This window comes from Centroberyx gerrardi, chromosome 19, assembly GCF_048128805.1.
Source record: "Centroberyx gerrardi isolate f3 chromosome 19, fCenGer3.hap1.cur.20231027, whole genome shotgun sequence".
Classification (NCBI taxonomy): domain Eukaryota; kingdom Metazoa; phylum Chordata; class Actinopteri; order Beryciformes; family Berycidae; genus Centroberyx; species Centroberyx gerrardi.
The window spans coordinates 9,724,983-9,752,866 of NC_136015.1; the positions used below are offsets into that span (position 1 = coordinate 9,724,983).

Here is a 27,884-nt window from a genome sequence, read left to right on the forward strand (position 1 = left end):
CCTCTTCCCACTTCACTGCGCGGGCCTGTTATTCATGCTGTCTGGGTTTTTTTTGTTTTTTTTTACCACAAATTGTTTGCTGACTCGTTGCATTCTCTTCTTCCGTGAAATCTAAGCAGCGCTGTCTGTCCTCCTGTCATCTCCCCGCTTCCACTGACCAGACGCAAAACGCACACTCCGGAAACCTCTGGGAATCCTGGAAGACTGAATCTTCTGGTCGGCCCCTAGCTCACCTGAGAGACAGCGCACTTCCCGACATCAGGGCATTCCCGAAAGGCCTCTTCACACCACATCCCCTCTCTGACTCACTCAGCTCTCACTCATCAGCCACACTTTGAAGAGACTGAGAGAAGGGAAGGAGGAGGAATGAGACGGATGAAAAAGAAAGAGGAACTCGTTTAAGGGATTGGGAAAATAAAGCGGGCAAAGTAAGACAAACAGTGGATGGGTGTATAAATGGATGGAGCGGAGGGAGAAGAAGGGGATGCAGTATTCAATAAGTGCCGGTCAATACCGGGCTGTGCGCTAGGCTTTACTGTCACAGCGTGCCTTTCTCCATTTGTTTCTCATAAAGGCCACATGGAAGCGTTTAGCCGGCTTAAAGCAGATCGGTGCACGTCGTCTCAGGTCCGTAACATTTGCTACTTGTTTGCCAGGGCTGTCCTAATAAAGTTTCCTGAAAAATATAGGCAGCTGCAAAAAAACAGCATGTGCGCCGATGGCAGACACCGAACAAATTGTGTGTCCGAAGAAATGAGTGATGGGAAATGTCCTACTCCCAGTGTGTGTATGTGTGTGTGTGTTAAGCAACCATGAGAGAGGGAGAGACAGAGAGAGGGGGGAAAAGACAATAGACAAAAATAGCCTCTTAGAACCAATTCCTCATGGCTCAGGGGGAGTCTTAAGTGCGTTTTTGTCTCTTTTTTTTTCTCGTTTTCTCATCCTGCGACATCAACATCTGCAGTCTTGCGAAGGGAATAGAAATCATTGGTGCACAGACCTCAGGATATGAGGAGTGAAGTCATTACTGAGCGTTGTTAGTTTATATTCTTCATGCCTTCTTCAATGGGTATAACTGTGGAAACAATCAACACCAAACCCTCACAAGATATACTAGTAGAATATGAGGGATAGGAAGCAGAAAATGGCCTATTTGTGTATTTGGACAAGGTCCTTATAGTGAGTATAAACACCCACATGTGAGTATAGAGGTGGTAATACATTCACCATCACTTTGGTTGAGAGGGCAGAAATGTATGTGTATATGTGTGTGTGTGTGTGTTTGTCAAGTGAAATTCCTGGGAGCATATGGCAGAGTGATAGAGGTTTTCGCATAAGTACACAATCCCAGCTGTCCATCCCCCAGATACGGGACTCTAATTCGGCCAAGTAATTTACATTGAGCGTCTGCACAAAAACCATTTCCTCTTTGCTTTCCATCCAATATCCACATCACAGGCCTACAGAATGCATAGATATGTGCGTGTAATGTGTTGAGAGCTCTCTTTATGGGCCGCGGGGCTTATTGCATGCTGACAGCCCTCTCACGGTGCATCCACTTTCCACTATTTATCCTTTTAAATGAGCGCTACTCCAGACGAGAGAGTGGGCAAAGAACTTAGACAGTGAATAATATGAAGAATCCCCGCCCTAATAGATCTTCCCTGGGATTATAAAGAACAAAGACTGCATGTTGTCATTGGTTGTCTAATCTCAAGCCAAATCAAAGCCACAGTCAATTTATTAGCATCGGCCACTCCGCTGAACTAGGTTTACTGTAGTTTGTCTGGTCTTTCCATATTCATAATTTGAAAATGGGCCTTTTTATTTATGTTTTCTGGCAGCTCTAGCCCATACTCCCACAAAGAAGAGAATGTATTCCTACCACACTGCTCATCTTTAGCCAACATGCTACAGGTACATAACTTCAGCCATATTCTAATTCAGCTGGAAAAAGAACTGCCTACAGCTGACTGACTGTAATGTACACAGCAACCTCTGGTGGTCGCTTTGAGAATTCACTCAAGGTGCATTTACTTTTAATACTGAAACCGTAAAACCAGAAAAGTGTTCATGTAATAGCTGCTATGAAATAGGATGTGTGGAACCTCAAGGTTTCACGCAGCAAATAGGTGGCAGATTCCTCCAAAAGGAAATCTTCATCTGACTATGTCATCCTCTAAGTAATATCAGCAGACTCAAGAATTTGGTAATATTATTGTACGGTTACTCAATAAAGCACTGAAGAGGAAGAATGAGAAAAACATGGTAAATGTTCTCATGGTATCCAGACCAAATTCTTCTTGCTTCGAAAGTGGGACCAGGGATGTTTTGTGTGTGTGCATGTGTGTGTGTGTGAATGGCCGTCTGTGTTTCGTGATTGACGAGGTGAGCAGTGGGTCTAAATGAGAAGTTGTGTTCGTGACTTCTGGATGATGTAAAGCCATTCACAGGTGTTACGGCCAGAACCAACCGCTACTGAGGTTTTTAATGTCAGGCTGCCCTTCCTTCTCTGCACACACACACACACACACACACACACACACACACACACACACACACACACACACACACACACACACACACACACACACACACACACACACACACACACACACACAGATTGCTTCCATGTACCCTGAACAAACATATGACACGCATTAGGTCTGTTATTGTTGTTTGACTTTGCAGAACGGAATAACACTCCCACAGTACACTGGGGCAGAATTGACAAGGTGGTACAGCGGACAGAGTGTGTGTGTGTGTGTGTGTGTGTGTGTGTGTGTGTGTGTGTGTGTGTGTGTAGGACCTGTGTGACTAGTTAACCTGTTCCAGGTCTCCTAACAGGCATGTTATGAAGTGTCACCTCTCTCCACCCTCACAATCGCAAATACACACACACACTACACTAAGGAAACCACAGCTTAATATCAAATATGTCAAATTTATTCAATGACATATCCATCTACATAAATTAACATGCCATACAGTTGGCAGGAATATATGATTTTGTTAAAAAAAAAAAAAACAACATACCAAGACAAACATAAAAACATATTTCAATGTAAGGGTTTCCAGCCTTGCACAAAGAAAGACACCAGTCTATACGTGGCCAAATGAAAACGATGCGGCATTCTTTCGAGTTATGTGACAGCAATTTCAACATCAGTTGAAGGAACAGCCACTTTCCATGTGGGATGGTGACAGATAAATGGTTTCTCTTTCCCCAGTAAAATCACTGCTGCCCTTTACGCACAGACCTAACATAAACCTTTCTCTCCTCTAACTCTGACCCTATATCCAGAGAGCAGGACCCACAGTGGACCTCAGGTCAGAGCGAGGATTCAAGGATACAAGGCCATTTACATATCATGTGGTGTGTTTCAATATTTTACAGTGTTTCTTTCCTCTTGGCTGAATCTCAATAGTTGTTCCTAATTCCTTGCATCCTCTCCTCATAGATTTTGAAAAGAAAAGCAGGTAAGATGATACCGGGAATGGAGGTGGTTTTTTCAATTCCAACCTTGATTCCTTTCAACCATTTCAAGCAAGGGACCAGGAATCCCGATAATACAAAGTCTTTCAGCTCAACACAGACAATGTCAAGGCTGCAAGGAAAGAAAGGATACTTTGGGCTATTGAGACGCACCGCTCATCTTGATTTCTTGAGTTCTCTCCATTCATTCTTTCAGTCTGTAAGTATATTGGAATATTTCCTCCTTTCCATCATTCGTCTCCAGCAGGCAGGTTCTCTTCGATCCTCTTGATGAACTTCATGCGGATTTCTGTCACGTTGTCCCCTCTCAGAGTGTCCTGGGCAAACCTCACGTCCACTGCCATCTGGACCTGAATCAGGTTCACATTTAATTTTAATTAAATATGAACATAATTTGGATGAATATAATATAATTTAATTGCACGGTACAAACAATGTCAAAGAATTTGTTGTGGTGATATTGGTGGAGAGGTCTATTGTCAACTTAGTTTTGAGTCTCACAATGCAAACAAACAACATTGTACATGCAAGAGATACGACAGACAGCAGACTACACTATCACATATCACTACATGTAGATCAGTAGGATCTTTAAAATCACTTCTCAAAGCACACTTGTACAGGAAAGCCTTTTTCTAATGTTCATTTTTCTGTCCCGTTTTATTGTACCTGTTGTACAAAGCCTGCCACGGCCACTTGGTCGGAAATGTGTTTTTCAATTTTGCAAACGCCCAACCAGGTCAATCATATGATGCAGGCATGTAAAGGCACAGGTAGGACACTGATTATTAATTCGAGCGTAAGGATTTATTAATTCAAGGGAACAGATTACCGATTCCAGGGCATGGATTGTTAAACTGTCCGCACGGATTTCAAAACCAAGGTCACAGGTTTACACATACTTTTGGAACTCTTCACACGCATTCAAACTACGCAAATACAGGTGCATTGACCTTACCATCTCCAGGGCTCCTCTGAGGACGCCACACAGCAGGTTGGAGTAGATCAGTGTGTTGTGGTTATCCGGCAGCTCCACAAAGTCTACCAGGGGGTTGTTCTCTAGGATGAGGGAGAATTCGTCTCCCGCTGGGCTCCAGTTGGTCACGCTGGGGGTGATGCCCAGGTACATCTTAAACGCAACCTACCAGCAACCACAGCACGGTGAGGGATGGATAGGACAGAATAGAACATAGTCCAGTGATTAGTGATTACTCAACCAAAAAAAAAGGGCAGCATTCTGCAAAACAGCAGTGTTTCTTTATACATTCATCTAGCTGCAGTGCCCCACCCACCCACATCTACAAAGCGCCACAGATTGACTGGTGTATGTTTTGAGGCCTCACCTCCTAACACAGCACTATTCACGGTCTAATACTGTAGAAAACGTGTCTTTGAACAGAAAACGGACCTCTTCTGCACATGTTCAACTGAGGAATGATTGAGGTGATTTCAGAGTTTAGCTGCGGGTCACACGATATCCTAAGGCTATCGTTGTGCCTTCGCTGTCCCATAGTAGTACTCCATTTACAGACACGACCCCACTCCTCATGAGCAAGAGCCAGTTCCCCCAGCTAGTGTGAGGTTACATCTGTGGAATGACTTCACTAGCAAGCAGCAGCACCTTGAGAACAGCTGGAGTGCTGAACACTATTAGTCTAGCCTCGGAGCAGCCTTCCCGCCTGCCTGCGTAGGTCTCCGTCTTTCAGTCACAATGGGCGTCTGACTTTTACGAAACAAGACAAGGAAATGCTAAAACAGTCCCAAACCCCCGATCCTCAAGCCAGGAATGAAAGGAATGGAAAAGAAAAAGATTGGCAAGTGGGTCATAACTGACAGCTCATTTAAAACAGCGATATGGCCAGGCGATTAAAAGAATGACAAGATTACTGTGTGTTTTCAACAGAGACGACTACTATGTCATAGCTGTTGGAGAGTTCAGAAAAGAGTGGAACATGGACGGTGGAGCAGAGGAGGGGTGTCATTCAGTGTGCATCACCTTTCTGGGAAATTAGATTACATTTCCCCTTACAGATTACAGTCCCTGTGTAAGTGAACCTCACCTTCTGAATATCAAGGCAACTAAGACACCAAGCAAAGAGGAATGGGATCTTGCTCTAAAGCTTAGAAATGATGCAGAGTACTATGAGCAGGGAGTTTAAATTCCTGTTGCAGCCTTCCTGCCTTGGCTTTCCTCACTTCACTCAGTCAGTCACACTGCAGTTTCTCTCACCACCACCTTTCCCTTCCCTCTCTCTGATCAACTTTTAAGCCGTTTCACCAAGACCTCCCTCCCCAATCTGCCTTTTTTTTGTCCTCCCTCCTTCTCCCTCGTCCTCCCTCCATCTTGGGAGAAGTCCACGGTCACGCTCTGATTGGCCTGGAACCTCCCCGTTACCTTAGCAATGACATCGGCCGTTTCTCGGAAATCCTGACACCTGCCGACACTGGAGCGCGCCAGGAAGTCCTCGATCAGACGCACTCCGATGTTATAACCCCTGTGAAATAGAGAGAGAGAGATAAAGTCATTCCCCTCGTTAACATTTTGGAAAGACGCTCGGAAAAAATAGACAAAGCGCTACACAGAAAGTAGAGAGGAAAAACGATAGGCTGGACTGCACTGTAGAGAGATAGAAGACAGTTCCAAATGCTCCAAGACATTCTTGGTTCACGCACTTGGCAAATGAAAGTAATTCTGATTAGGGGGTCGGGGTTACTTATCCTAACCATAGAGTTTGAAGCCAAGTGATGCATCCTGATCCTAACATGGTCTGCCTCTGACCGGTAGGCTGGCAACAGGCAGAGTGGGCACTGCAGACTCACTGCCTTCTAAGGCCAGGTAAGACAAGCCTTGTCTCGCAGCATGACTTAGCTTAGAGAGAGCTTAGTGAGAAAAGGGTAAAGTGGCTCGGCAAAACCAGAGGAGTAAAGCACATCCAGTCCGCAAGCTCTGTCAAGCATGACAAGATGATTGTTATTTCAGAGTTAAAAAACGATCCCCCTTTTTTCTTCTGTGTTATTTGGTGGGAATACTGTGCCTGGTATGGCTTTACAGAGCTATTTTCTCTCACAAAAACAAAAAGGTAATGAAGAAGTCTGTCAGTTCCAAGAAATTACGAGAGCAGGAGGAAGACCTCTAACATGGTGGTGTGACAGATGATTAATACCTGCTTATATCATCACTCTGCTTTGAGCCTGGAGATCACATCAACAGAGTGCAGCAGAATGTATGAGAGTAGTGCGAAGGTGTGAGTTAATGGAAGACATCCAAGAGGCCAGCGACATGACCTCTACTCTGTCAGTTAAGCAAGTGACAGATAAACTCTAAGTGTGAGGGAATATGAGTGACACATTTCACATGTTGGAGACAAGCAGCTAAGTTTATGTACTCACCCAACCATAGACACATGCACACACACACACATACAGACACACACACGCAGAGTATGAAGTCAATCTAATGCACAGAGAGCAGGACAATAGGCTGCATCCTGAAACAGATAAACACCGACGTACATACTGGTGCTGTCACGCACAAATCACTGCTCTCTGTGTAGCCTTTAGCTGGGTTTATATTAACTAATTTTGAAAATAATGACATATCAAATAAGAAAAGCTGAATGGAAATGTTGATTTTGTGATAAACAAAGGAAATTATGTGATAAATAAAACAACGGAAATTATGTGATAAATAAAATAGCAATGGAAGCGCATTTGTTGAATAAATGACAATGTAAAGACTTCCTGTTTTCTTGCGGATGTATTCACTAATGTAGCTACGTTCTAAGCTCAGGAAGCCCGTTTATTCAGGCCCAGGTAGTTTGACCACACCTACTTGCCATTTTATTTTTTACTGCGTTTTACGTTTGTTTAAAATTCACTTGACAGTTGGATGGAAACATAACTAATGACAGTTGTTGGGGACACTCACATCTTGTCCAGTTGTTTATTGACTTCCTCATCATTCTCGTAGTCCTTACAAAGCTGGGTGACCAGGGCCCCGTAGGTCAGCGTGAACAGCTCAGAGTTCTACAGGAGAGACCAAAAACAACAGCATCCTCACATTATTTGTGCAGTTCAGAATTTCACAAATCACACAGAAAGGAGGGTAGGAAACATTTATACTAGCAGAGAGTGACCAACTGAACGGTAATGAAAATTCAATTAGACCAAGCCTGGGGGAAAATATCATGACCCATTTCTTCGTCCATTACAAAGCAAATCTAACTGAGGTAGCCCGTAAACATCATAGCCCCTCTCAAGATTTGCCTATTATGAATTGAAGCAGAAAGCATCCAGGGGAGATGGGTCCTGCCCACACTCTATGGTCCTGTCCAGGATGAAACACATCACTGATAATCAGTACCCCCTTGTGGTTTGGGGAGAAAATATTAGCAAGGTCCTGCCTATTAGTAGTAGTAAGTAGTAACTACTTAGTTCAGTAGAATCTCCTCAGTTTACAGATAAATGCATCCAGATAAATACAGTCGCAAAGTTAATTTATACATCTAGTTGCAACGTCATTTCAGAGCATATGGACAGATAGAGGGGCTGGGTAGTTTAGGACCAACGCTAGCTAGCTAGCTTGTTTCCTACAGCTCACTTCCGCTATTCGGTCAAAGCCTGTTATGTTCAACAGTAAATTAAATGTTAACTAAGCTGCACTTATTATAACCCCAGTTGTGGAATAGTAAGATACCGGAATGACTGACAATAGTCTAGGATAGCTAAATTATATAGCTAGTTAGCAGTTGGCTACAGTTAGCATTTTGCTAGCTAGATTAGGTGTCTATATCGTTAATCCTGCGAGCCGCCTACCATCTTCTTGTTGTCTGTCGTCCGGTTGGATTGCCTGGACATGGTGGATTGTGTTACAGGCTTATACAGGTGGCGACTCGATATTAATCCTTTATTTATTTGTTTCTCACTAAGCAGTTGCTCCCGTAATCAGCAGTTTGGTCGCTCTTGCTTTCACCAATGACAAGCTAGCGAGAATAAAAAATGACTTCCTGTGTACCTTCAAACTAAAATCCCATTGAAGAACGTGCTTCAACGTTTTTTAGTAAACCAAAGCACAGAAGTGAAAACAATCAATGCATTTGAAGAGAAATGTGTGGTAAGTGAAAATACCCGCGTGTTATTCTGTACATCCGAATACTTAAATATTATTGTTCCCAGGAGTAACAACTATGCTTTTATTTTGAATGCAAGGGCGTATTACTTCCGGTATGAGTCTGGATCATCTCAATTAGCTTGACGCAGCTCTTCCAGTCAGCTGTCAAACTGACTCTTCCTCTGCTACTTTTCCCTCAACGTAAAAAGGTTGTGCTAGCGTCACCCCGCGTCCTGGAGGGGAATAGGAGATAGTGATGAAAGCTACTTCTCAAAAATACTTCTTAAAATCGACCACACGGTGGCGGTATTCAACATAATGTATTGAAGATGTGCCCCAAGAAAGAGACGGCATACTTGGTGACATTTTTATAAAGCAGACAAACAAAGGTTCAGTTTTTTCTTTGTTTCTAATCTATGGTGACTATATATTGACATAAAGCTGTATTTTGAGAAAACACGTTCGAAATGTCACTGTGTGTGTGTGTGTGTGTGTGCGTGTGTGTGTGTGTGTGTGCGTGTGAGTGTGTGTGTGTGTGTGTGTGTGTGTGTGTGTGTGTGTGTGTGTAACGAGCCGCTGTCAGTAACACAGAGAGGGGAGGTGAGAGGAGGAGGACCGTCTGTCAGAGAGCTGGAGAGGACTCGGTACAAATCAGTGGATACAGATGCGCTTGAAAGTCGAGGATTAAATTACATTTCCAAACCTAGCAATCACATGATATTTGTCTTGCAAATGATATCTTGATTAGGGTCTTTACACTTCGAATAACCTGCATGCTGGCTGGCTCAAAGGCAACCATCCCATCGTGGTGAAACAAACTCGCTTTACTCGAAGAGGAAGAGGAACGAGGCGCATCGCCTCTGCATTGTGCCCTATTGCTTTTATTTTTTAAGTAATAATAATAATAATAGCCCATCTGACAAAAGCCTGCAAGGACTACGGGGCTTTGGAGGTGGTGGGATAGTGCAATGATGACGGGCAAATCTGTGAAAGACATTGACAGATATCAGGCTGTCCTCAACTCTTTACTGGCGCTGGAGGAGAATAAATTCTGCGCAGACTGCGAATCAAAAGGTAGGTGTTTTTGTTCTGTTACTGTCTGTCTGCTTCTCCGACTCTACCTGCCTACACGATGGTAGCCTACAAATGGGAAGTGTATGAATCAACCCTCCTTTTCTTTTACTATACGCTAGAAAATGCGGTGTTGCATATTCCTCACCCCCCGACCAATTACATTGTACTATGCTGCAAAAACGTCAGGGCCCCACGGGGCCACATCCTCAGCAGGCTGGAGCATGGCTTCCCAAATCATGCCAAGGTCCCCCGTTAGGGGCATGGGGCCACATTTGCTAAAGGTTTTGTCTGAGGGATTCCCCCATCTGAGAAGATATCAGTCGTTGGATATGATCTGGCACAAAACTATTTATACTGCAGGTTTGGAAGAGTGAAAACTATCAAAATATGCAGAGGGGTGACCCTCAAGGACCCCTAGAGTGCTCCGGACCCCAGGTTGGACACCACTGGGCCAGAGGGAGTAAAGTCGGAGACAGCTGTACTGGCTTTAAGTCGCCATGAACAGTCTGTTCCTCTAGGCTGGGTCCCTGGTGCAGGAGGGGACAGAGGGAAGTTAAGCCTGACTCTTAACAAAAAGAACTATAATATTCTATTGTGTTTCTATAATATTTGTGTGGGGACTTCTAGTGTGTCTTTGGTACTCTATAGTGAGTTGTAATGTCGTAGTTATAATGCATTATATTATATTAGTGTATAGTGTGTTAATGAGTTATAGTGTAATAAGGTTGTAGTTATGGGATATACTGTATATATTTTTGATCTCTTATGGTATTACTATTAGGATCTCAATAGCAAGACTCTCAATGTATAGGTGTTTTTTTTGTGTGTGTGTGTGTGTGTGTGTGTATGCGTGTGCGTGTGTGTGTGTGCATGTGTGTGTGCACTGACCCTTCCGTCTGTTGGTAGAGGCCTTGAACTATGTGACCAGTTATTTGCTGAACCTGTTTTGACATACTGGTGGCTAAACATTGCTGTTTTGGTCACGAAGAGCAACGGGCAATGATTCAACACTCTGAAGAAGATAATAATAAACTAATTGATCAAAATTTTGCATCAGGATTAACTGGGAATATAGTAATGGATCTTGGTTGGCGAGGTCTGTGACATTAAAATGCCAAAAATATTCATGTAATGTGTCACCATGCAGGCCCACACATGGATGTATAAATAGTGATGCACCAAAAACACTTCACTGCCAGTATAGATTCCCAGAAGTGAACCTCAACTATCAGCCAACACTGAATATCAATGTCATGCATTACTTTTACTGAACAATATCGCTGTAGACAACTAGTTTGGCGTCATTTGACAATAATAAATGATTTATAATATGGATTTTTATATGGATATTTAATATGGATCTTCATTAGAGAGATGTAATATTTTTCTATGTGTTAAAAACTCAGCTCTCTGTTGTCCTAAGATAGATTTCAAGGCGGGTCTGGTCTTACTGTTAGTGTTATCAAGAGAGGTTAGTGTTGGTCCTATACCTTGTCCTTGAGATCAGTCAGCAGGCCAGCTGCATGTCACCTAGTGTGTTTCCACATGGCCAGCAGCACACCCGCCTCAGTCATAAATCGTAAAGCGCAGGCCATGCATGCAAATCACTGCACGCTGTCACGAGGTGCAGGGAACGCCCTGAGAATGAAATGACCAACTCACTCTTGGGATTCTTCATATACATTCAAAAACGATACAAGGAAGCAGCATCCCACATTTAACAAGAAGGAAGTGAAATGTATTCTGGGTCAGACATTGTATTCAGGCTCAGATTTACTGTAAGTCTGCTGCTTTGACAGAGACAGAGACAGAGACAGAGACAGGCAAACAGCCAGAGGGAGATACTGAGTGTACAAAGCACATCCATATCTCACTGGTGTCCCCTCCTTTAATCTGTCTCTGTGCCTTAGACTACATTTCCGCTTCACGACCGAAGGCGATGTAATAGTTGAAATCAATAAGGGATGGTAGCTTTCCCCTGGATTTATCCACCAGTCTGTTTCATGGAAAAGGAAAGCATTTCTAATGTGTTTTTTTACATGCAGTATAGACAGGAAGATAGACGGAGAGGCGGACCAATGGACAGACAGGCAGGCAGACGCATTGTTTGACCTCCAGTCAGTGAGCTGACCCTACTCTCTTTGCTCCCACTCAGTTTTATGCCCGTCCTTCATTTAGATGGAGGCCATCGCTGGCTAGGTCATCTCTCTCTTTCTCTCACTCTCCATCTCTCTCTGCTCTTTTGTCATGCTGAGGCTGCATCTCTAATTCATATTATTTACCTGACAAATGAAAGTGGGTTGAAATTGGCTGTGGTGGTACCGGGTGACAATTCTTCCTGTCACTTTGGTGGTTGAGTAAAGTTATCAGTGACATAATTTAATGGCGAGCAGGTCGACTGGCTGGTGGTCGATCAAAAAGAGAAAACAAATCAACCTCATCGTTATTGATAAAATGATCAAATGCGATCATATTTGAGGAAAAAAATTTGTTGGGTAGTGAAAACTCTGAGTGGCTTGGAACACATTGGCTAGTGAGCCATAAAGTTAATTTCAAGCTCTGTTAGTAATCTATATTTAAGTGCACAATTGAGGCTGTTAGAAACATCTGTATGTGACAACTGTAAGTAAATCCACTGTGAGTAATCAATGCTCTTTCCCAGACTTCCCACTTAACAAGTGTTGGAACTATCAGCAGCATATGTTCATATAACTCCATTCTACTTCATCGCTTTATTGTTTTTACTATTTTTATAGCTTTTTTTATGTTCTACTTTTGTGCTTATATTCTATTTTTCTGTTTTTCCTCACTGTATCCTATTAATTTGTCACTGCAATGACCTAACTTCCCCATGGGGATCAATAAAGTTTCATCTTATCTTACACATGCACATACATGCACACATTCGGCAGGATTAGCTGCAGTTTACAGCTCTGCAACCAACACTGTTTGTTCACAAGTCTATAGTATTCACCAGAGTAACATAGATCGCAATGACAGTAGCGAGCTGGCAAGGTTTATACATTGCTGAATGTACCTACTTAAAGCCATAGAAAGAGCAGACACACACACATACACACACATTTTGACCAGCGCTAGGAAAACTGAGCATATTGTTCTTCACCACAGTGGCTGCCAGTAAAATAATTGAATTGAAGATTTGATTGATTGCCTCTGAAGTAAGACATGGTTTTGTTCCAGTGTATACGGCCCCTAGGTGGTCTTTTAATGAGATATAAATAGAAGCGAAGCCTTTAGTCTCCAGACAAACACTCTTGTGACTGTTCCAAAGTGGATTCTAAAAAAGCAGAGGGTGATCAGGCTTTTGCAATTAGGCTCCAAGTGTCAGGGATCCAGGAGCTTACCTGAAGACATGAGGCAGCATGTCATCCCCCATGTGATGCAGTGGACGCCTTTTGGTCCAGTCAGCCACATGAAGAGAGAGACAGAGGGCATTTGAAATCTTTTTAGTTTGAATGCTGTTTAGCGTAAACACTCTTTGATTTGACGCAACCATTCTCTTTCCATCACTGTCTCTTTCTTTTTCGTCACACACACAGACACACACACGGAGGCAAGCATGGCCGTGCACTCCTTTTTTGATTGGCGTGACTTCACTTTGCAACGGCCTAGTCTAATTAGACTGCAGATGAGATTAGGGGTTAGGAGAGAAAATAGCAGCACACACACACACACATGCACACACACAGGATGCAGCTCTAGCTTTAGAATTAAGCAAATTAATATTTCTCCTGTGCCCTTCAACGGCCTGTTGCCTTTGCTTTTACAACCGATTCCTCCTGCTTTACCTAATACTTGAACTGATGCATGTTATTTGTCAACCTAACCGGAAAAGATATGGCTTATTTATAATGATTATTACACAAATGTCGCGCTGTATGGGTCCATGCTGATATGAGACGTGACATGGCACATGGCCTAGCAGCTAGCGAGACTTGTCCTGTAATCAAAAGGTCACATGTTTGATCCCCTTCATCAGCCATGTATCCTGTGGAAGTGGAAGTAAGACAATGAACCCCTACATAGCCATTCATTGTAAGTTGCTAAAGATAAAAGCATCAGCCAAATTGCCAAATTCAAAATGAATGGTAGTTGCTCATAGCACCTGTTACAGTTTTTTTTCATGAAAATGTGCTAATGAATAAGCTGACACTATAATCTAGGCTGGTGCATAAAGAGGGATTTTACCTCCTCCACCTGATTAGCACATTGTGTGGAACTTGTTACTATACTGTATGTTGGATGATACACACATACACACACATACACATACACATGTACGCACCAGTATGAATGCATTTATCCCCTCTCCTCCCCTCCCAGCAGTCAGGCTTTTGGCCATATGGCCCTGGATGAGGCTTTTGTCTAATCTTGTTTGCTTTGACAAAGATTACTGTGCTTTTATCACCTTCCTCCCTCTGGGTGATTGAACAGGAAGTGGTTAGATGTATGGAGCAAAGCTCACGCTTACACCCCCAGTATGAAAACACACACAAACACACTGACAGGACTTACCAGACAAACCTCATGCTTACTGTACAGATATCACAGTAAGATAGCAATATATCTCTGCTGTTTTGAGTGCAGTTTATAATACTGACTCTGCTGCCTACCTTCCTCTCTCTCTCTCTCTCTCTCTCTCTCTCTCCCTGTCCCTGTCTCATGATATATGATTCGGCCTGTTTTTTCACTTCCTCACGATGTGTCACTTTTACTGTAAATCCTCCGCACTGGTGAGAAGAGAGGGTGAGGCAGGTGAACGTTGCAGTCAACCCTTCTGGCTTTAGTCTCGAGGGGCAGCGTGTGGTGAGTGTGTGTGTGTATGTGTGTGTGTGTGTGTGTGTGTGCGTGTGTGTTTGTGCTTGCGTAAAAGCCTGCCTCCTGTATTGTCTCCATTGTACTCGTGTTTACGTACACACCGGCCCTTGGTTGCCGTGGAGATATCACCTGGCGATGTCAAGCTTTATCCCACACCCCTTCCTCTCGTCCAATCACCAGCCTGCGGGGAGTCCCATTGAAACGAGGAGATGATTGGCTGTTAGAGCCCCTGGTTGGCACTGAGTCACACTGTACCAAGGAGAGGGTGGCACAGTGCTACAGTCAATATCACTCCTGGTCTATTATGGAAATACTCAAAGTACTTAAGTACATAAGAAATCCTAACTGTTTCTTAAGGCTAAAATTATGAGGTACGCCCAGTTTACCTGGTAATTACCTCACCACAGTATGTCACCACCAGTAGCTATAGTCTCAAGTGTAAAGTGGGGAAATCGGGTCTGAACTGAGAGCGAACTAAAATATGTATTGTTATTGTAGGTGCTGGTGTCATTGATTTCTCCATGGTTTATCCATAACATGGTTTATGGTAGAGTCCAATGAATAGCAATAATAAAAACGTAATTTATATAGAAGTTTTATAGAACATAGATTCTAAAAAAGCAGAGGGTGATCAGGCTTCTGCAATTAGGCTCCAAGTGTCAGGGATACAGGAGCTTACCTGAAGACATGAGGCAGCATGTCATCCTCCATGTGATGCAGTGGACGCCTTTTGGTCCAGTCAGCCACATGAAGAGAGAGACAGAGGGCATTTGAAATCATTTCAGTTTGAATGCTATTTAGAATAAACATTCTTTGATTTGACGCAACCATTCTACAAAATGCTTTAACAATAAAGCGAATATCATGCTCATAAATACTAAAACAAGTAAACACAAGAAGGCACCACAAGATAAAAAATAAGAATATAGGGTAAAAACTATAGTAAAACAATAGGATAAAAGACGTCACTTAGAAACAAGCCAAATAAAATAAGTTTTAAGAAGAACCAGAATCTAAAGCTGCCTTACTCATCTTTTGATTTGAAACCCATACAGCCAAAATGACTCATCAGCGAGATCACAGTCACAGTACTTTTGGCACTGACTGTATATTGCACTTTAACACAGTTGTTGAATTATCAATAGGGGTCCATCTGCTTAGCTTGGACTGGCTTTTGCTGGTACTGGTCCTGTATCGGGTCACTAGGCGGCCCCAGGCTTTCTGGATGGGGTTAGTTGCTGAAGGCTGGGTAATGGAGTGTGTGTGTGTGTGTGTGTGTGTGTGTGTGTGCGTGTGTGTGTGTGTGGCGGCATAGGATCCGATGATGGATGAGCCTCTATGGGATTAGCCCGGTGCATGCAGAGAGTGCTGTTTATCCTTGTGGGATATGGGCTAATGAGCCATATGCACCTGCTCGCGCACGTGTGTATCTGTGTGTGTGGATGACCGTGCGTGTTTATGTGCAGATATGTGTGTTTATGTATTTGCATGTGCACTCGTGTGTGTGTGTGTGTTACTGTATGCGCACTGGGGTGTAAGTGTGTATGTGTGTGTCTGAAGGGCACCCCTGGGGAGATGTTAAGCTGTATCGCTTTATGTGTGTTTGCATATGTGTGTGTCAATCTGTGAGTGTGTGTTTTTTTGTGCAGTGGTGTGTGTGTGTGTGTGTGTGTGTGTGAGAGAGAGAGAGAGTGAGTGGCAGAGAGGTTCATTACGGAGCTCTGTTTGTACTCACTGCTCATCGTACCCCCTGCACATCCCCAGCAGGTCATCAAACAGCTAAAGTCCACCATCTGATGACTATAAAAATCACTTCTTGTTTGTCTTTCTCTCTGTGCTTTTGGCTCGCGCCCCAGCTCTGCCTTCTCCTCCCCTGATGTGCTTGAAGCTGGATGTTTGACAACCACAACCACAGTCGTTTTGCCAGGATGATTCATCAATTGCCTATGCTTTGAGGTAGTGCGGTCCTCTAAAAAAACAAGGACAGGCTTGTGAGTCAAACGCGGAGCTTTTTTTTGCGTAAGCCTCCGCAAAGGTGTTGACATTATTTCTCTCATTAAAAAAGACAAGAGGAAGTTTGCACACTGCTCTTACTCAACAGAGAAGGAATGTAGACTGTAATGCAAACCCGGTAGTACACAGAGTATTATCTGTAGAGCTTGTTTGTTCAAACTTCAGTTCTTTTTTAGGTGTCTTTTTTTCCTCCCACTCTCCTCCTACTTTATCTGTTCACTGTATGTTGAGGTGTGCGTCGTTGCTGGACATACGTGGGTTCTTGCTGAGCCACCGCATCGATTGGCACTGGGGAAAAGAGGCTGCGTTTTTGCTGCAGTGTGATTCACTTCACATGTCTACCAGTCATCCCGGGCACGGCTACCACCCCACCGCTCGCCCCCCCCCTCCGCCCTCCCTCCCCTGCCAGGCCATGTGGGTCCTTCCCTGGGCTCAGTCGGTCGGCGCGCTCCCTCACACGCCTGAGCACCAGGACCCCGGCCAACAGCACTTTCATTATACCCTGCTGCAAGCAGATTAGACCTACACTAATGCATACACAACTGGACGCAGGCACACACACACACTCAGTTTAAACAGAGGGAGGTATGGGGCGGTGTATGGAAAGAAGGGATACAAAAATAGAGATCAGTACAATATGCAAAGAAAGGGGCAAACATAGGGAGACGCCGATTGGGAGAACCCAGAAAATACGAGTGGAGAATGTAGCAGAAAGGGGGAATTAGGACTGTGAAAGAGAGATATGGACAGACAGGGGAGGAAAGGAGGGAGGCGCAGCAGTGGTGAATGAGAGAGATAAGAAATGGCGGCCAGAACAGAGAGGAGCATTAGAATAAGGATGAGGAGGACAAACAAACTAATTCCAGGGCTCAGGGGGTTTCTCTCAATTGGCAATCTCTCTCTCTCTCTCTCAGTGCCAGTGTTTACAGCGGTTAAGTAGGCTTTGCAGAGTAAATCTACTATTATTAGCCAGCATGACAGCTAATACTGCAGCCAGACGGTCAGGATGATGGACACGGACACACTGTCTGTTTGTCTGCCTGTCTTTCTGTTTATGTTTGTCTGGTTTGCGCTCCTGTCTTTTTGTTTGCATTCCTGCCTATCTGTGTCTGTGTCTGCCTTCCATAATTGTATTTCAGAGTAGGGCAATTTGAAAGCGAAGGCCTGGGTGTACTTTACCATGCAGACCACCACAATGCACAAGCGAAACCAGACGCCCCATGATTGTCCCATAATGAGGCAAACAAAATAACAGTTTGTTTTGCCGTTCATTGCCCAGGATGCAACCGAGACAAGAGGCTGTTATTTGACTGGCTGAAACCAGAAACAGTGTTTCCGCCATGGCAGCGGAGAGAGGAAGGTTTTGCATGTTTTCTGTTCTTAAAATGGACTTCCTCTTTCATTTGCATAGAATGGCCTTTCCTTAAACACTGCGCTGTGACATCGGCTGACAGCGATGAGTCCAACGAGAAAGCCAAAGCAAAAGCTGCTCTTCCATCTAGTGGTGTAAAGGCCACACTGCAGCAACGCTCAATAGGGATGTATAAGCATTGTCGAGCCTATAGCGGAGAAGAGAGGGAGGTCGGAGAGGGAGAGAATGGTTCAGCAGCACTTCAGCCAACTAGAGTGGGAGAGGGAGGGGGAGCAGGAAGAGAGAGAGAAGAGAGAGGAGGAGGAGGGGCAAGAAGAGAGAGAGATGTAGGGAGAGATGGGGAGAGAGAGGCGCCAAGCTCCAGTATTCTCTTTGAAGCTCGCTGTATTCTCTGAAGAGGACTGTTGCATAATTTGAGCAGAAAAATAGCCGGAGAGCGATGTTTTATCCCCCCCCCCCCCCCCCCCCACCTCCCCAGAGTTCCTTGTTCAGGCTGCATCTTGACAGCTGTGCAGATGTAGGGAAGATGCACGGAGGCATACACATCACCACATGCATGAACCTATACAACATGTCAGGGCGTATGGGTGCACAACACTCAAATGCATCCCTTAAGACACATATGGCAGCAATACAGACATGATGGCCCACTCAAACAGCCACTCAGATACACACACACACACACACACACACACACACACACACACATGACCAAATGAGTAATCACCCCTGCAGGTATCCAGACTGAAAGTGTGTATATACATGATTGCTTGTGTGTGTGTGTGTGTGTGTGTGTGTGTGTGTGTGTGTGTGTGTGTGTGTGTGTGTGTGTGCTTCTACTCCCCCTCTCTCCCTCCCCCTCTCTCCTCTCAGTCTCAGCTATGTAGGCTAACATTCCTATTGGATCCTATTATGTGTCAGGACACCGCATGACTTACAAGGGATTAGATATGTTCCCTGCTGAATTCAGACTCATAATTGAGGTTTCAGGCTTGTCTATCTATAATTGGACTAAAATTAATCAGACTATTTCTCATCATTCTTCAGCCTCCCCACCCAGCCCTCTCTCACTCTCTAAATTACGCTGCTTTCTCTCCTTCTTACTCTACCACTCGATTTCACCTTTCCATTCCCTCTCCATTTCCTCTCTCAATTTAAATTCTGTTGCCTGATTATTTTGTCCCCCTGTTTTAAAGACCCTCTGCTCTCTCCCCTCAAGTCTACGTTTGAAATCAATATCAACTCTTCTCCCTCTCTCTCTCCATTGCCATCTACTAGGTCCGAGATGGGCGTCCTGGAACTTGGGCATCTTCATCTGTATCCGCTGTGCTGGTATCCATCGAAACCTGGGGGTCCACATCTCCAAGGTCAAGTCCGTCAACCTGGACCAGTGGACACAGGAGCAGATCCAGGTCAGAGGTCACACTGCTGACCCAAACTTTACGATGGGGATGGCCTAGATTTGCTTTTCAACACAAGCTAGGCCTACTGAGGCCTACTGAATCTATATAATATCACAATGACTCTCCAAGATCTACTAGCATTGTCATAAATAGTCATGACAGGGAGAAGGGCCCACCCAGGTTGATGTGTGATATGCAGATATGATGACCAAACGAGATTGAGGAACATCATGAATATTAATTGGGTTTACATGTCATGGGGCTGGGAATAGACAGACATTTGAGCCACAAACGAAACTAAATGAACAAAATATTAGGGACACTTACTCTTTTCATGAAGTACACTGATGAGGTGAATCCAGGTAAAAGCCCATTATCCCTTATTGATTTCCCTTATTAAATCCATACCAATCACAAAGGAGGAGATGTAGATAAAGAGAAGCACAAGTTAGATGAGTTAGAGAAGGATTTTTAAGCTTTGAGATAATTGAGACGTGGATTGTGCAAAAGGCACAGGGCTGGAGCTCAATATCAAGAATATGCCCCTAATCGGCTATAAAGCATCACAGTTCATGTTGATTCTCTTTCAAATGCACCATCTTTTCACAGACACCCTCTACAGTGGCAGGTATTGTGGAACCTGCATTTGCATCTGTCCTCCATACTGAACTGAATAGCACAAAACTTGTGTGTCTCAAAATGACTGCTTGTCAGACCACTAGCTCTGAAAAGGTGAAGCAACATTGCAGCAATAGGCAAAAAGTCAAAAATGACTTGTGTGATGGCTGCAACTCTGACATCCTGGTTTCAGGTACTGTCTGTGATTGGAAATGGTTAGGGAAAGAGACCCGGGAAGTAACTGCTCACATGCAGTTGAGGAAGTAAACACTTTCTCATCAGTATGCATTTCCACTTCTCTGGGTCCCATAGGCAGGAAGGTCAGCATCATGCACCACAGTATGATGAAATTCCTATACTCAGCACCTTTCTTTCCTCTAACACCCAGAAAAGCTCTCCACATAACAGCTCACTCTAGTTTATGATCAGGGATGTTGTGGAGGGTAAACCCTCCTAAACTTAGCTTACTGTCTTTTGCCTGTGTGGAATTTAATCTACCCCCCCTTGTATCCCTGGAAATGATAGCAGGGTTAGTTACATTGGTCATTGTTTCCTTTAGTGTCCTTTTTCCGTTTAGCATTTGCATACACTGGCTGACATTGCGACATGGTTTGTTGTGTTTCTGTGTTACCAGTGTGTTCAGGAGATGGGGAATGCCAAGGCCAAACGACTCTACGAGGCTTTCTTACCTGAGTGTTTCCAACGCCCTGAGACAGACCAGTATCCTCACCATTGTGTGTGTGTGTCTGTGTGTGTGTGTGTGTGTTAAAGAGAGAGAGAGAGAGAGAGAGAGAGAAAGAGAGAGAGAGAGATGCAAAGCTAGTGTGTTTGTCCTTGACATACTGTGTAGGTCTGCAGAGATCTTCATCAGGGACAAGTACGATAAGAAGAAGTACATGGATAAAGTCATTGACATCCAGATGCTCAGGGTGAGTCCTCACACAGAAACGCACAAACACACATACACACACACACATGCACACAAGACCACCTTGCTAGCAGTAGCCTAAAGGGTAGGGAAGAAAGTTTGTGGTTTGAATCCCGGGACCAGCAGGGAAAATCTCAGTGAGGAATGTGAATAATAAACACTCTCTCTTGCATCAACAACTACTGTCACTAGTGTCACAGCAGAGCAAAGCCCTTCCTCCTCAACTGCTCCAGTAGAGCTACTCAGTGGCCAACAGTAGAAGACGCTGGTTACATAATAATATGTATATTATAAATAATACATATGAAGCAGGACGATGCTGAGAAAGCGCCTGCACGCTCAGCAAAACTCTTCCCTTGATAAGTAAAGGCTGAAAAGCTCTACAGAGCAGACAGTATATTCCTGTCATAAATAGTCTTTGTTTTCTCTGTGCAGAAAGAAAAGAGCTGTGACAACATACCCAAGGAACCGGTTGTGTTTGAGAAGATGAAGCTGGTGAGTGTATCATAGTATGTTCAAATTGGTTGTATCACAACATTTACAGAGCAGAACTGTCACATTTTACATTTTATGCATTTAGCTGATGCGACTTACAATGAGTGCAACAGCAGGATGAGCTTAAATTCCTAATCACCAACATTACAAGCAACCAAATTCAGGAGGGCAAAGGTCAGAGTCTTAGTTCCCTTACAATATTCCTGTGACTATAAATGAGCAAAGTGCTAGGAGAAGAAATAGAATAAGAGCTAAGGAGAGAGATGGGAGGGCTTTGTTCTTATTTTTAGAGAGCAAGTAGCGGGAATAGAGAGAGGGTGTTGTTCAGTGGGGAGAAGGTGACATGAGGCGCTTCTTAAAGAGATGAGTTTCCAGCCTGCGAAGGAAAACGGGGAGTGACTCTGCTGTTCTGACTGGAGTGGTCATTTCCATCACCGGGGAGGCTGGAGGGAGAGGAGTCAATTGTTCTAGAGCTGAACCCATTTGTCCATGCAGACATATTGCATCCGTTGTATCGACTTTTTTCTGTTATGACAGAAAAAAGACATCAGCCCGAAGATGCAGTCCCAGTCCGTTACAGACCTGCTTGGATTAGGTATGCTCCCACACACACACACACACACACACACACACACACACGGTGCTATATATATGTATGACGGATCCTTGCTGGTGCATCCAATAGGCATGTCGGTGCAGCCAGGGAGTCTAAAAACAGCATTCTATATTACAGCATATAATGAGAAAAGCTTCAATAGTGTTCTCTCCAAATATCAGAGCAGCCTGGAAGCAGAACTCCGGCCACTTTCGACCTGGACCCCATTTTCCATCATTTTCCATCATACACCGATCGATTCTGGACAAAATCTCATCAATTGCTTCACTATAGAGCTACTTATATGTTGTTTGCCTGGGTGCACAGCTCTCCAATACATGGGAAAATAGGGACCAGGTCGAAAATGGCCGGAGGTATGCTTTAATGATCTACTGAACACACACACACACACACACACACACACACACACACACACACACACACACACACACACACAGCTATTATTATAACCATGCTTCCATCCACCTCCTGGTAGATGCCCCTGCCCCCAGTCCCGCAGTGTCTAATGGCGGAGCATGTGTTCGTGTTCCAGAGGAGAAAGAGAGCCCAGCGGTGGCTAATCCAGCGCTGGCACACTCCGCCCTGGATCTGTTCAGCTCTCTGCCAGCCTCCTCTTCTGCCTCCTCCACCAAGACCACGGTAGGAGTCACACACACACACTGCACACACACTGTCTGATCTCTGCAGAACCCTGCATCCAGACATTTCTAAATCTATACCTATAGCTGTCTATCATTTGTCCAACCTGTCACTCTCGCTTGCATCCTGCCACCTTCTCCTTCCCCCTCTCTCTCTCTGTTTCTCTCTCTCTCTCTCTCTCTCTCTCTCCCCCATTCCCTCTCTCCAGCCTGTATCCAGCTCCATGCCTCGGAGCAGAGTGGCCGCCTCCGTCCCCGAGAACCTCAGTCTGTTCCTGGACCCGGCGCCCAAAGCCGAGGAGGGCACCGTCAAGAAGCTGTCCAAGGACTCCATCCTCTCCCTGTACGCCTCCGCCCCCTCGGTGCACGCCAACAGTATGGCCGCTCATGGTGAGAGCTGGGGAGTTTTCTCTCAAATGTTGTTTTCTCAGCCTTTCCTTTCTTTTTTTTCATTCACAATTTCAAATAATTACAAACAAACATACAGACCACCACATGACAGAGGAAACATGCAGACACTAACATACACACATAGGAGAAAAAAAAAGGTGAAAATTATGCAGTTGATTGCAGTTGATTCTAATATGAAATGAAATGCCAATGTCAACTATAGCAAGAAAATCAGGAGTCCTAATAGAGGATCGATCATCATCAATCATCATCAATCATCATCCACAATTAAGATTATCCAAAATATATATACAAATACATATGCTATTGTACTGTTGGTGCAAAATGATCAAAATTACAGGTACAAATGAAGGTGCTTGGAAGCATTATTATTTTTATGAACAATTTACTGTTGTGTAAAAGGACCTATGGGATTGATAGGCAAAAGCATTTCTCACTCTTCTCTCTCACTCTTTCCTTAAGTCTTAGTCAAGATGGAGAGATAGGTTCATCAAGGAATGCATTCAAGTGAGCATTAGTAATTGGAACCCATGGCCACTTTGTGTGTGTGCTTGTGTTTTCAGCTGGCCTGTACATGAATCAAATGGGATACCCCACGCACCCGTACGGCTCGTACCATTCCTTGGCCCAGGCGGGCGGAATGGGAGGAACCATGATGGCATCACAGATGGCGATGATGGGCCAGCAGCAGAGTGGCATGATGGGAGTTCAACAAAACGGCATGATGGGAGTTCAGCAGAACAGCATGATAGGACAACAGAATGCCCTAATGGGTGCCCAGGGTGCCATGGCTCAGCCTAGCGGGGTCGCGGCGTCACCCTACATGCCAGGGATGGCCCAAGGCATGATGGGACAGCAGCAGAGCGGTATGATGGTACCGCAGCAGAACGGCATGATGGGACAGCAGCAGAACGGCGTGATGGGACAGCAGCAGAACGGCGTGATGGGACAGCAGCAGAACGGCATGATGGGACAGCAGCAGAACGGCGTGATGGGACAGCAGCAGAACGGCATGATGGGACAGCAGCATATGGGAGGTTTGGCCGCCCTACCTCATCAGCAGGTGTACGGAGTGCAGCAAGCCCAGCAACTACAGTGGAACATCGCCCAGGTGTGTTTATATGTGTGTGTGTGTGTGTGTGTGTGTGTGTAAACATCGTGTATGTTCCCCAAATAGATTTTCTGGACAATATGAATGTTGAAGTGTGTTTAAGTACTGTTAATAACGGAGTAGTGTGTGTTTTGTGTCTCTCAGGTGACTCAGCACATGGCGGGCATGAATTTCTACGGCTCCAACAGCATGATGGGATACAGCGGGCAACACATGGGAGGATCCACAACTCCAAGCTCCACGCACATGGCAGCGCACGTGTGGAAATGATCTCATCCGTCCAGGAGGCGATGTAACATCAACGACTAACATGGGAGCTGGGAAACTCGAGCGATAGAAATTTCTGGACTGGACTCTCCATAAGACATTTTTTTAATGCAAGGGAGGAGGAGGAGGAGGAAGAGGAAGAGGTGGGTGGAGCCAGGTCTGAAGAATAAGGTTTGGGGAAACTACTACTACCTCTCTTTCTCTCTCCTCTCCACCCATCCTTCCTCTTCCCATCTCATCCATAGCCATGTTTTGCAGATTTCCATGCTTGCCTTCGGAACATTCTCGCGCGACAACCCAGACAACAGGGTTCAGAGGTTAGGACCACACACTCATCTTGTACCTAGCCTGTGTGTGTGTGTGTGTGTGTACCGACTGTGTGCGGGTATCCACTCACTGCTTGACTTGACTCGGTTTGTACTTTTCTAAATGCTTAAGCTTGCCTACCCGTCCAATAATATTAATAATTCAAGGAATCCCTTTATGTGTTGGTAAGTTAGTCCCTCACTGTCTCACCAGATAAAGCAGCTACAAAACCTACCTATCTAAAGAACCCTTAACTATGGTGTCTTTACTCAATTTATGGAGGGCTTCTTGTAGAATCAATATCTAGTCTAGACGTTAAGTGTCAAAAGTCCTAAACGGGATTTTGGGAAACCAAAGATCAACGCTAGCTTTATTACGGCTGTACAGTATTCAGATGTGCTTTGTCGCATCTGTACGGCCGCTAAAGGGATTACTAGTGATTACTAGACAATTCAGATTCAGTTCAGTGCTTAGCAATCTTTTAACAGTATGTTTGGTCATACCTGCTCTTTCTTGATGGACTTTTGAGCATATCAATTCACTGTGCTATTCCCTCAGCAAAGGTGGGACACTTGAGGATCGCTTGCATGCCATGTCGTCATGTAAATCTTCAGTTTAACGCCCACACACCTCAAGTTCAGAATCTACCTTGTACAATAGAGGCCTCAAATAAGGTTGAATGTGTGTAAATAAAAGAGAGAGAGAGAAATAGAAGGGGGGGGGGCAGAGACAAAAATAAACACTTCAAATCAAGGATGGAATCGATTTCGAGTTTAAGGTACAGATCAGTCATGATTCAGGAGCCACTACCCCTTGACTGATGCTTCCACTGGATTGCATGACGGGAATGTGTATCTATCTCTGATTGTATGTACTGTGTGTCTATTAAGATTTATGAATGTGTCTCTGGAATGTGTATCTTCGAATGTCTCTCTCTACGTGTCGATCCGTCTCCCACATGCTGACCAAGACCAACACGTGTGATTCAGAAAAATCTCGATGAATGTTCGTCCTGAATGTGTCGCTTGCGGTCTGACGACTGTATTCAGACTCGCTGTGAATATACACACATCTCTTTGTCTGAATATTGCCGTGGGGTGTGTTTTTTGATATCCTTTGACTTGTGTGTCAAACAATGTACACTTGTGTCTTCTGAATGTTCTGTGGTTGTTCGACAACAACTTCCCGTCAGTTTCTGGTGAACTGCTCAGTTCATCTCAGTTTTGCTGTACGTCGGAGCTCTCAGTGTCAAGTTGGGAGCAGGCTGTGAGCCGGCTGACACATTTTCAGGTCATTTGGGGGTGTTTACAATTCGGCTGAACGACATTGTGAAGCAACACCGATCGTATTCCGCAATCTGCCACCTCTCCATGTTTGGTTGGCGCCTCCGCACCTCTTCCATATTGCACACAAGCCTTGCCAAGCCACATCTCTGACCTGATTTCTCTTTAAATGTCTTATCCGTTGGTTACTATTATTCTAAACATGTTTATTCTTATAAATGCATGAAGCTGATACTGTATATAATCTCAGCCTTTCCGTTTTGTGGGGAAATACTTTGACCACTTTGACAGTCGGAGGTGAAGAGGTAGAAGGGGCGGCTAGGGGAGAAACAGATCGACTTACAGTGGCAGAATGATAAAGGATTCTTATGAAGTGCTGCCATTTAGCATACAGCAGAGCCGCCACATATCAACTCATTGTCTATTACAGGTTTTTGGTTCAACTTTAGCTTATTTGGTGGCAGTGCAGCGAATAGCTCGACAGCAGCAGTCACCTTTTCAGCTAAGAGCAATATTACTGTAAGGGAATGTGTGGTTTCTGCTCTGTCAGCAATGAAACTGCATGGAAAAGCAGTGGGAATCGGTCTGTGCCAGGTAAATCACCCCTAGATGATTCGGGTGACATGGCTTCACCTCAGCTTTTCTCCATCTGTGATTATCTTTGACTTTAGGTGTGTTTGAAATCAGTTTTTTTGTTTTTTTGTTTTTTGGCTTGTATATTTTCTGTGAAATAAAAGCAAATAAAAGAATGTATCTTTTATGTACTTGTCAATCAAGATATTGTGTACTTTATTCTTTATCAGAATGATATTCCTGTATATTATGTTTCTTAAACAAGATTGAACAATATGTATATTAGTTCTGCATTTTTCATATGCTTTGCCCCTTTTGTTTTTGTGTCCACAATCAGATTTGTGAAGATATATATGTCACATACAATACTTGTCTCTGTGGAAAAAAATAAAATAAAAATTGTTTTGATTAAATTCTATACCTCGTATTGTTTTTATGTTGATAACCATTCATGTGTCCATTGTTAAGATACATTAGCCGTTTACAAAAAACACAAGAGAAATGTTAGTGATTCAAATAAACTTTATTGACTTTGCGTCCAGATGTCAAAGGGCATGCAAATACAGGCTTCTGAATCTGAAATTTTCTCTTTTTTTTTTCCTCAGTTTGGTTCTATTTTCTTACAAAACTACGTGCACCTTAAGTAATCAATTCTGCAGCGTACAAACCACAAAAATACCAGTTTTACATTATCAAATACTGCACATAGAAAACATTTACAAAGCACAGGTATAAAATTACAGCTCCCTTTCTTCTTCGCCATAAACCACATCCTTTCATCAGATGTCCTGCAATGCTTTGCCCTTTAAAACGTACTCTGTGAACACTCCTTGGTGGAAAGGTAAGGCCAGTTAGAAAAGACAACCACTCATCTACCAACACCAGCAAACTCAACCGGGTCCAAGGCAAATGTTTTTCCAGTGTTGCTAATTTCACCAGCTGCATTAAAGCCTACATGCTTTGCCAGATCAGTCAATGTGTTGATTAAAACCACACTTAATGTAACCTTTTAATCAGCCTTTACATCTAATGCCCAGGCATCAATCTACTCCTAGTATGTGTGTGTTTGGGAATGTCACTCTAGTCCACAATATTTAATCAACACTGTCCGAAGGTTCTTAGTTAGGCCTTCGGTCCAGATTCAGGCTGTATAGATGGAGGGTTTGTGCCTTGCTGGGCTTGATAAGATGCAGGTTGTCTTAAGAGAGGAGAGGGGAGCTACTGTGGCCTTAATATTGTCTGGCAGACAGTTAAAAGGACAGAATGGCTACTCAGGAACTTGTGCTGTGATTTAGACATTTATAGACATGGATGATGACAAACAGGCAGCA

At 44.1% G+C, this 27,884-nt stretch overlaps 2 protein-coding genes across 3 annotated transcripts; one reads left to right on the forward strand and one right to left on the reverse strand.

Annotated features, from left to right (window-relative positions):
• Positions 1–2,930: 2,930 nt before the first annotated feature.
• Positions 2,931–8,467, reverse strand: trappc3 (trafficking protein particle complex subunit 3). The gene is made up of 5 exons (XM_071919272.2): positions 8,312–8,467; positions 7,425–7,522; positions 5,892–5,991; positions 4,455–4,637; positions 2,931–3,846 (listed from the first exon to the last, which is right to left on the reverse strand). The coding sequence occupies exons 1-5, from the start codon at positions 8,351–8,353 to the stop codon at positions 3,727–3,729; spliced, it is 543 nt and encodes a 180-aa protein (XP_071775373.1). The 5' UTR covers positions 8,354–8,467; the 3' UTR covers positions 2,931–3,726.
• A 760-nt stretch (positions 8,468–9,227) lies between these two features.
• On the forward strand, positions 9,228–26,879 carry smap2 (small ArfGAP2). 2 transcript variants are annotated; one of them, XM_071919262.2, is made up of 10 exons: positions 9,228–9,680; positions 19,183–19,316; positions 20,560–20,645; positions 20,776–20,854; positions 21,289–21,348; positions 21,886–21,943; positions 22,440–22,603; positions 22,812–22,992; positions 23,577–24,124; positions 24,269–26,879. In XM_071919262.2, the coding sequence occupies exons 1-10, from the start codon at positions 9,575–9,577 to the stop codon at positions 24,392–24,394; spliced, it is 1,542 nt and encodes a 513-aa protein (XP_071775363.2). In that variant the 5' UTR covers positions 9,228–9,574; the 3' UTR covers positions 24,395–26,879. The 2 variants fall into 2 exon arrangements, with proteins under 2 accessions (XP_071775363.2, XP_071775364.2); XM_071919263.2 differs by lacking the exon at positions 21,289–21,348.
• Positions 26,880–27,884: the final 1,005 nt, after the last annotated feature.

Excerpts from the sequence above, each read along its gene's own strand:
- trappc3 (XM_071919272.2), bottom strand. The coding sequence starts at position 8,353 with ATGTCCAGGCAATCCAACCGGACGACAGACAACAAGAAGATG. Across the intron at positions 7,523-8,311 it reads CGACAGACAACAAGAAGATG|AACTCTGAGCTGTTCACGCT; the intron begins GTAGGCGGCTCG and ends TCTCTCCTGTAG. Across the intron at positions 3,847-4,454 it reads TCAGAGGAGCCCTGGAGATG|GTCCAGATGGCAGTGGACGT; the intron begins GTAAGGTCAATG and ends AACCTGATTCAG.
- smap2 (XM_071919262.2), top strand. The coding sequence starts at position 9,575 with ATGATGACGGGCAAATCTGTGAAAGACATTGACAGATATCAGGCTGTC. Across the intron at positions 21,944-22,439 it reads TACAGACCTGCTTGGATTAG|ATGCCCCTGCCCCCAGTCCC; the intron begins GTATGCTCCCAC and ends ACCTCCTGGTAG. Across the intron at positions 22,604-22,811 it reads CCTCCTCCACCAAGACCACG|CCTGTATCCAGCTCCATGCC; the intron begins GTAGGAGTCACA and ends CCCTCTCTCCAG.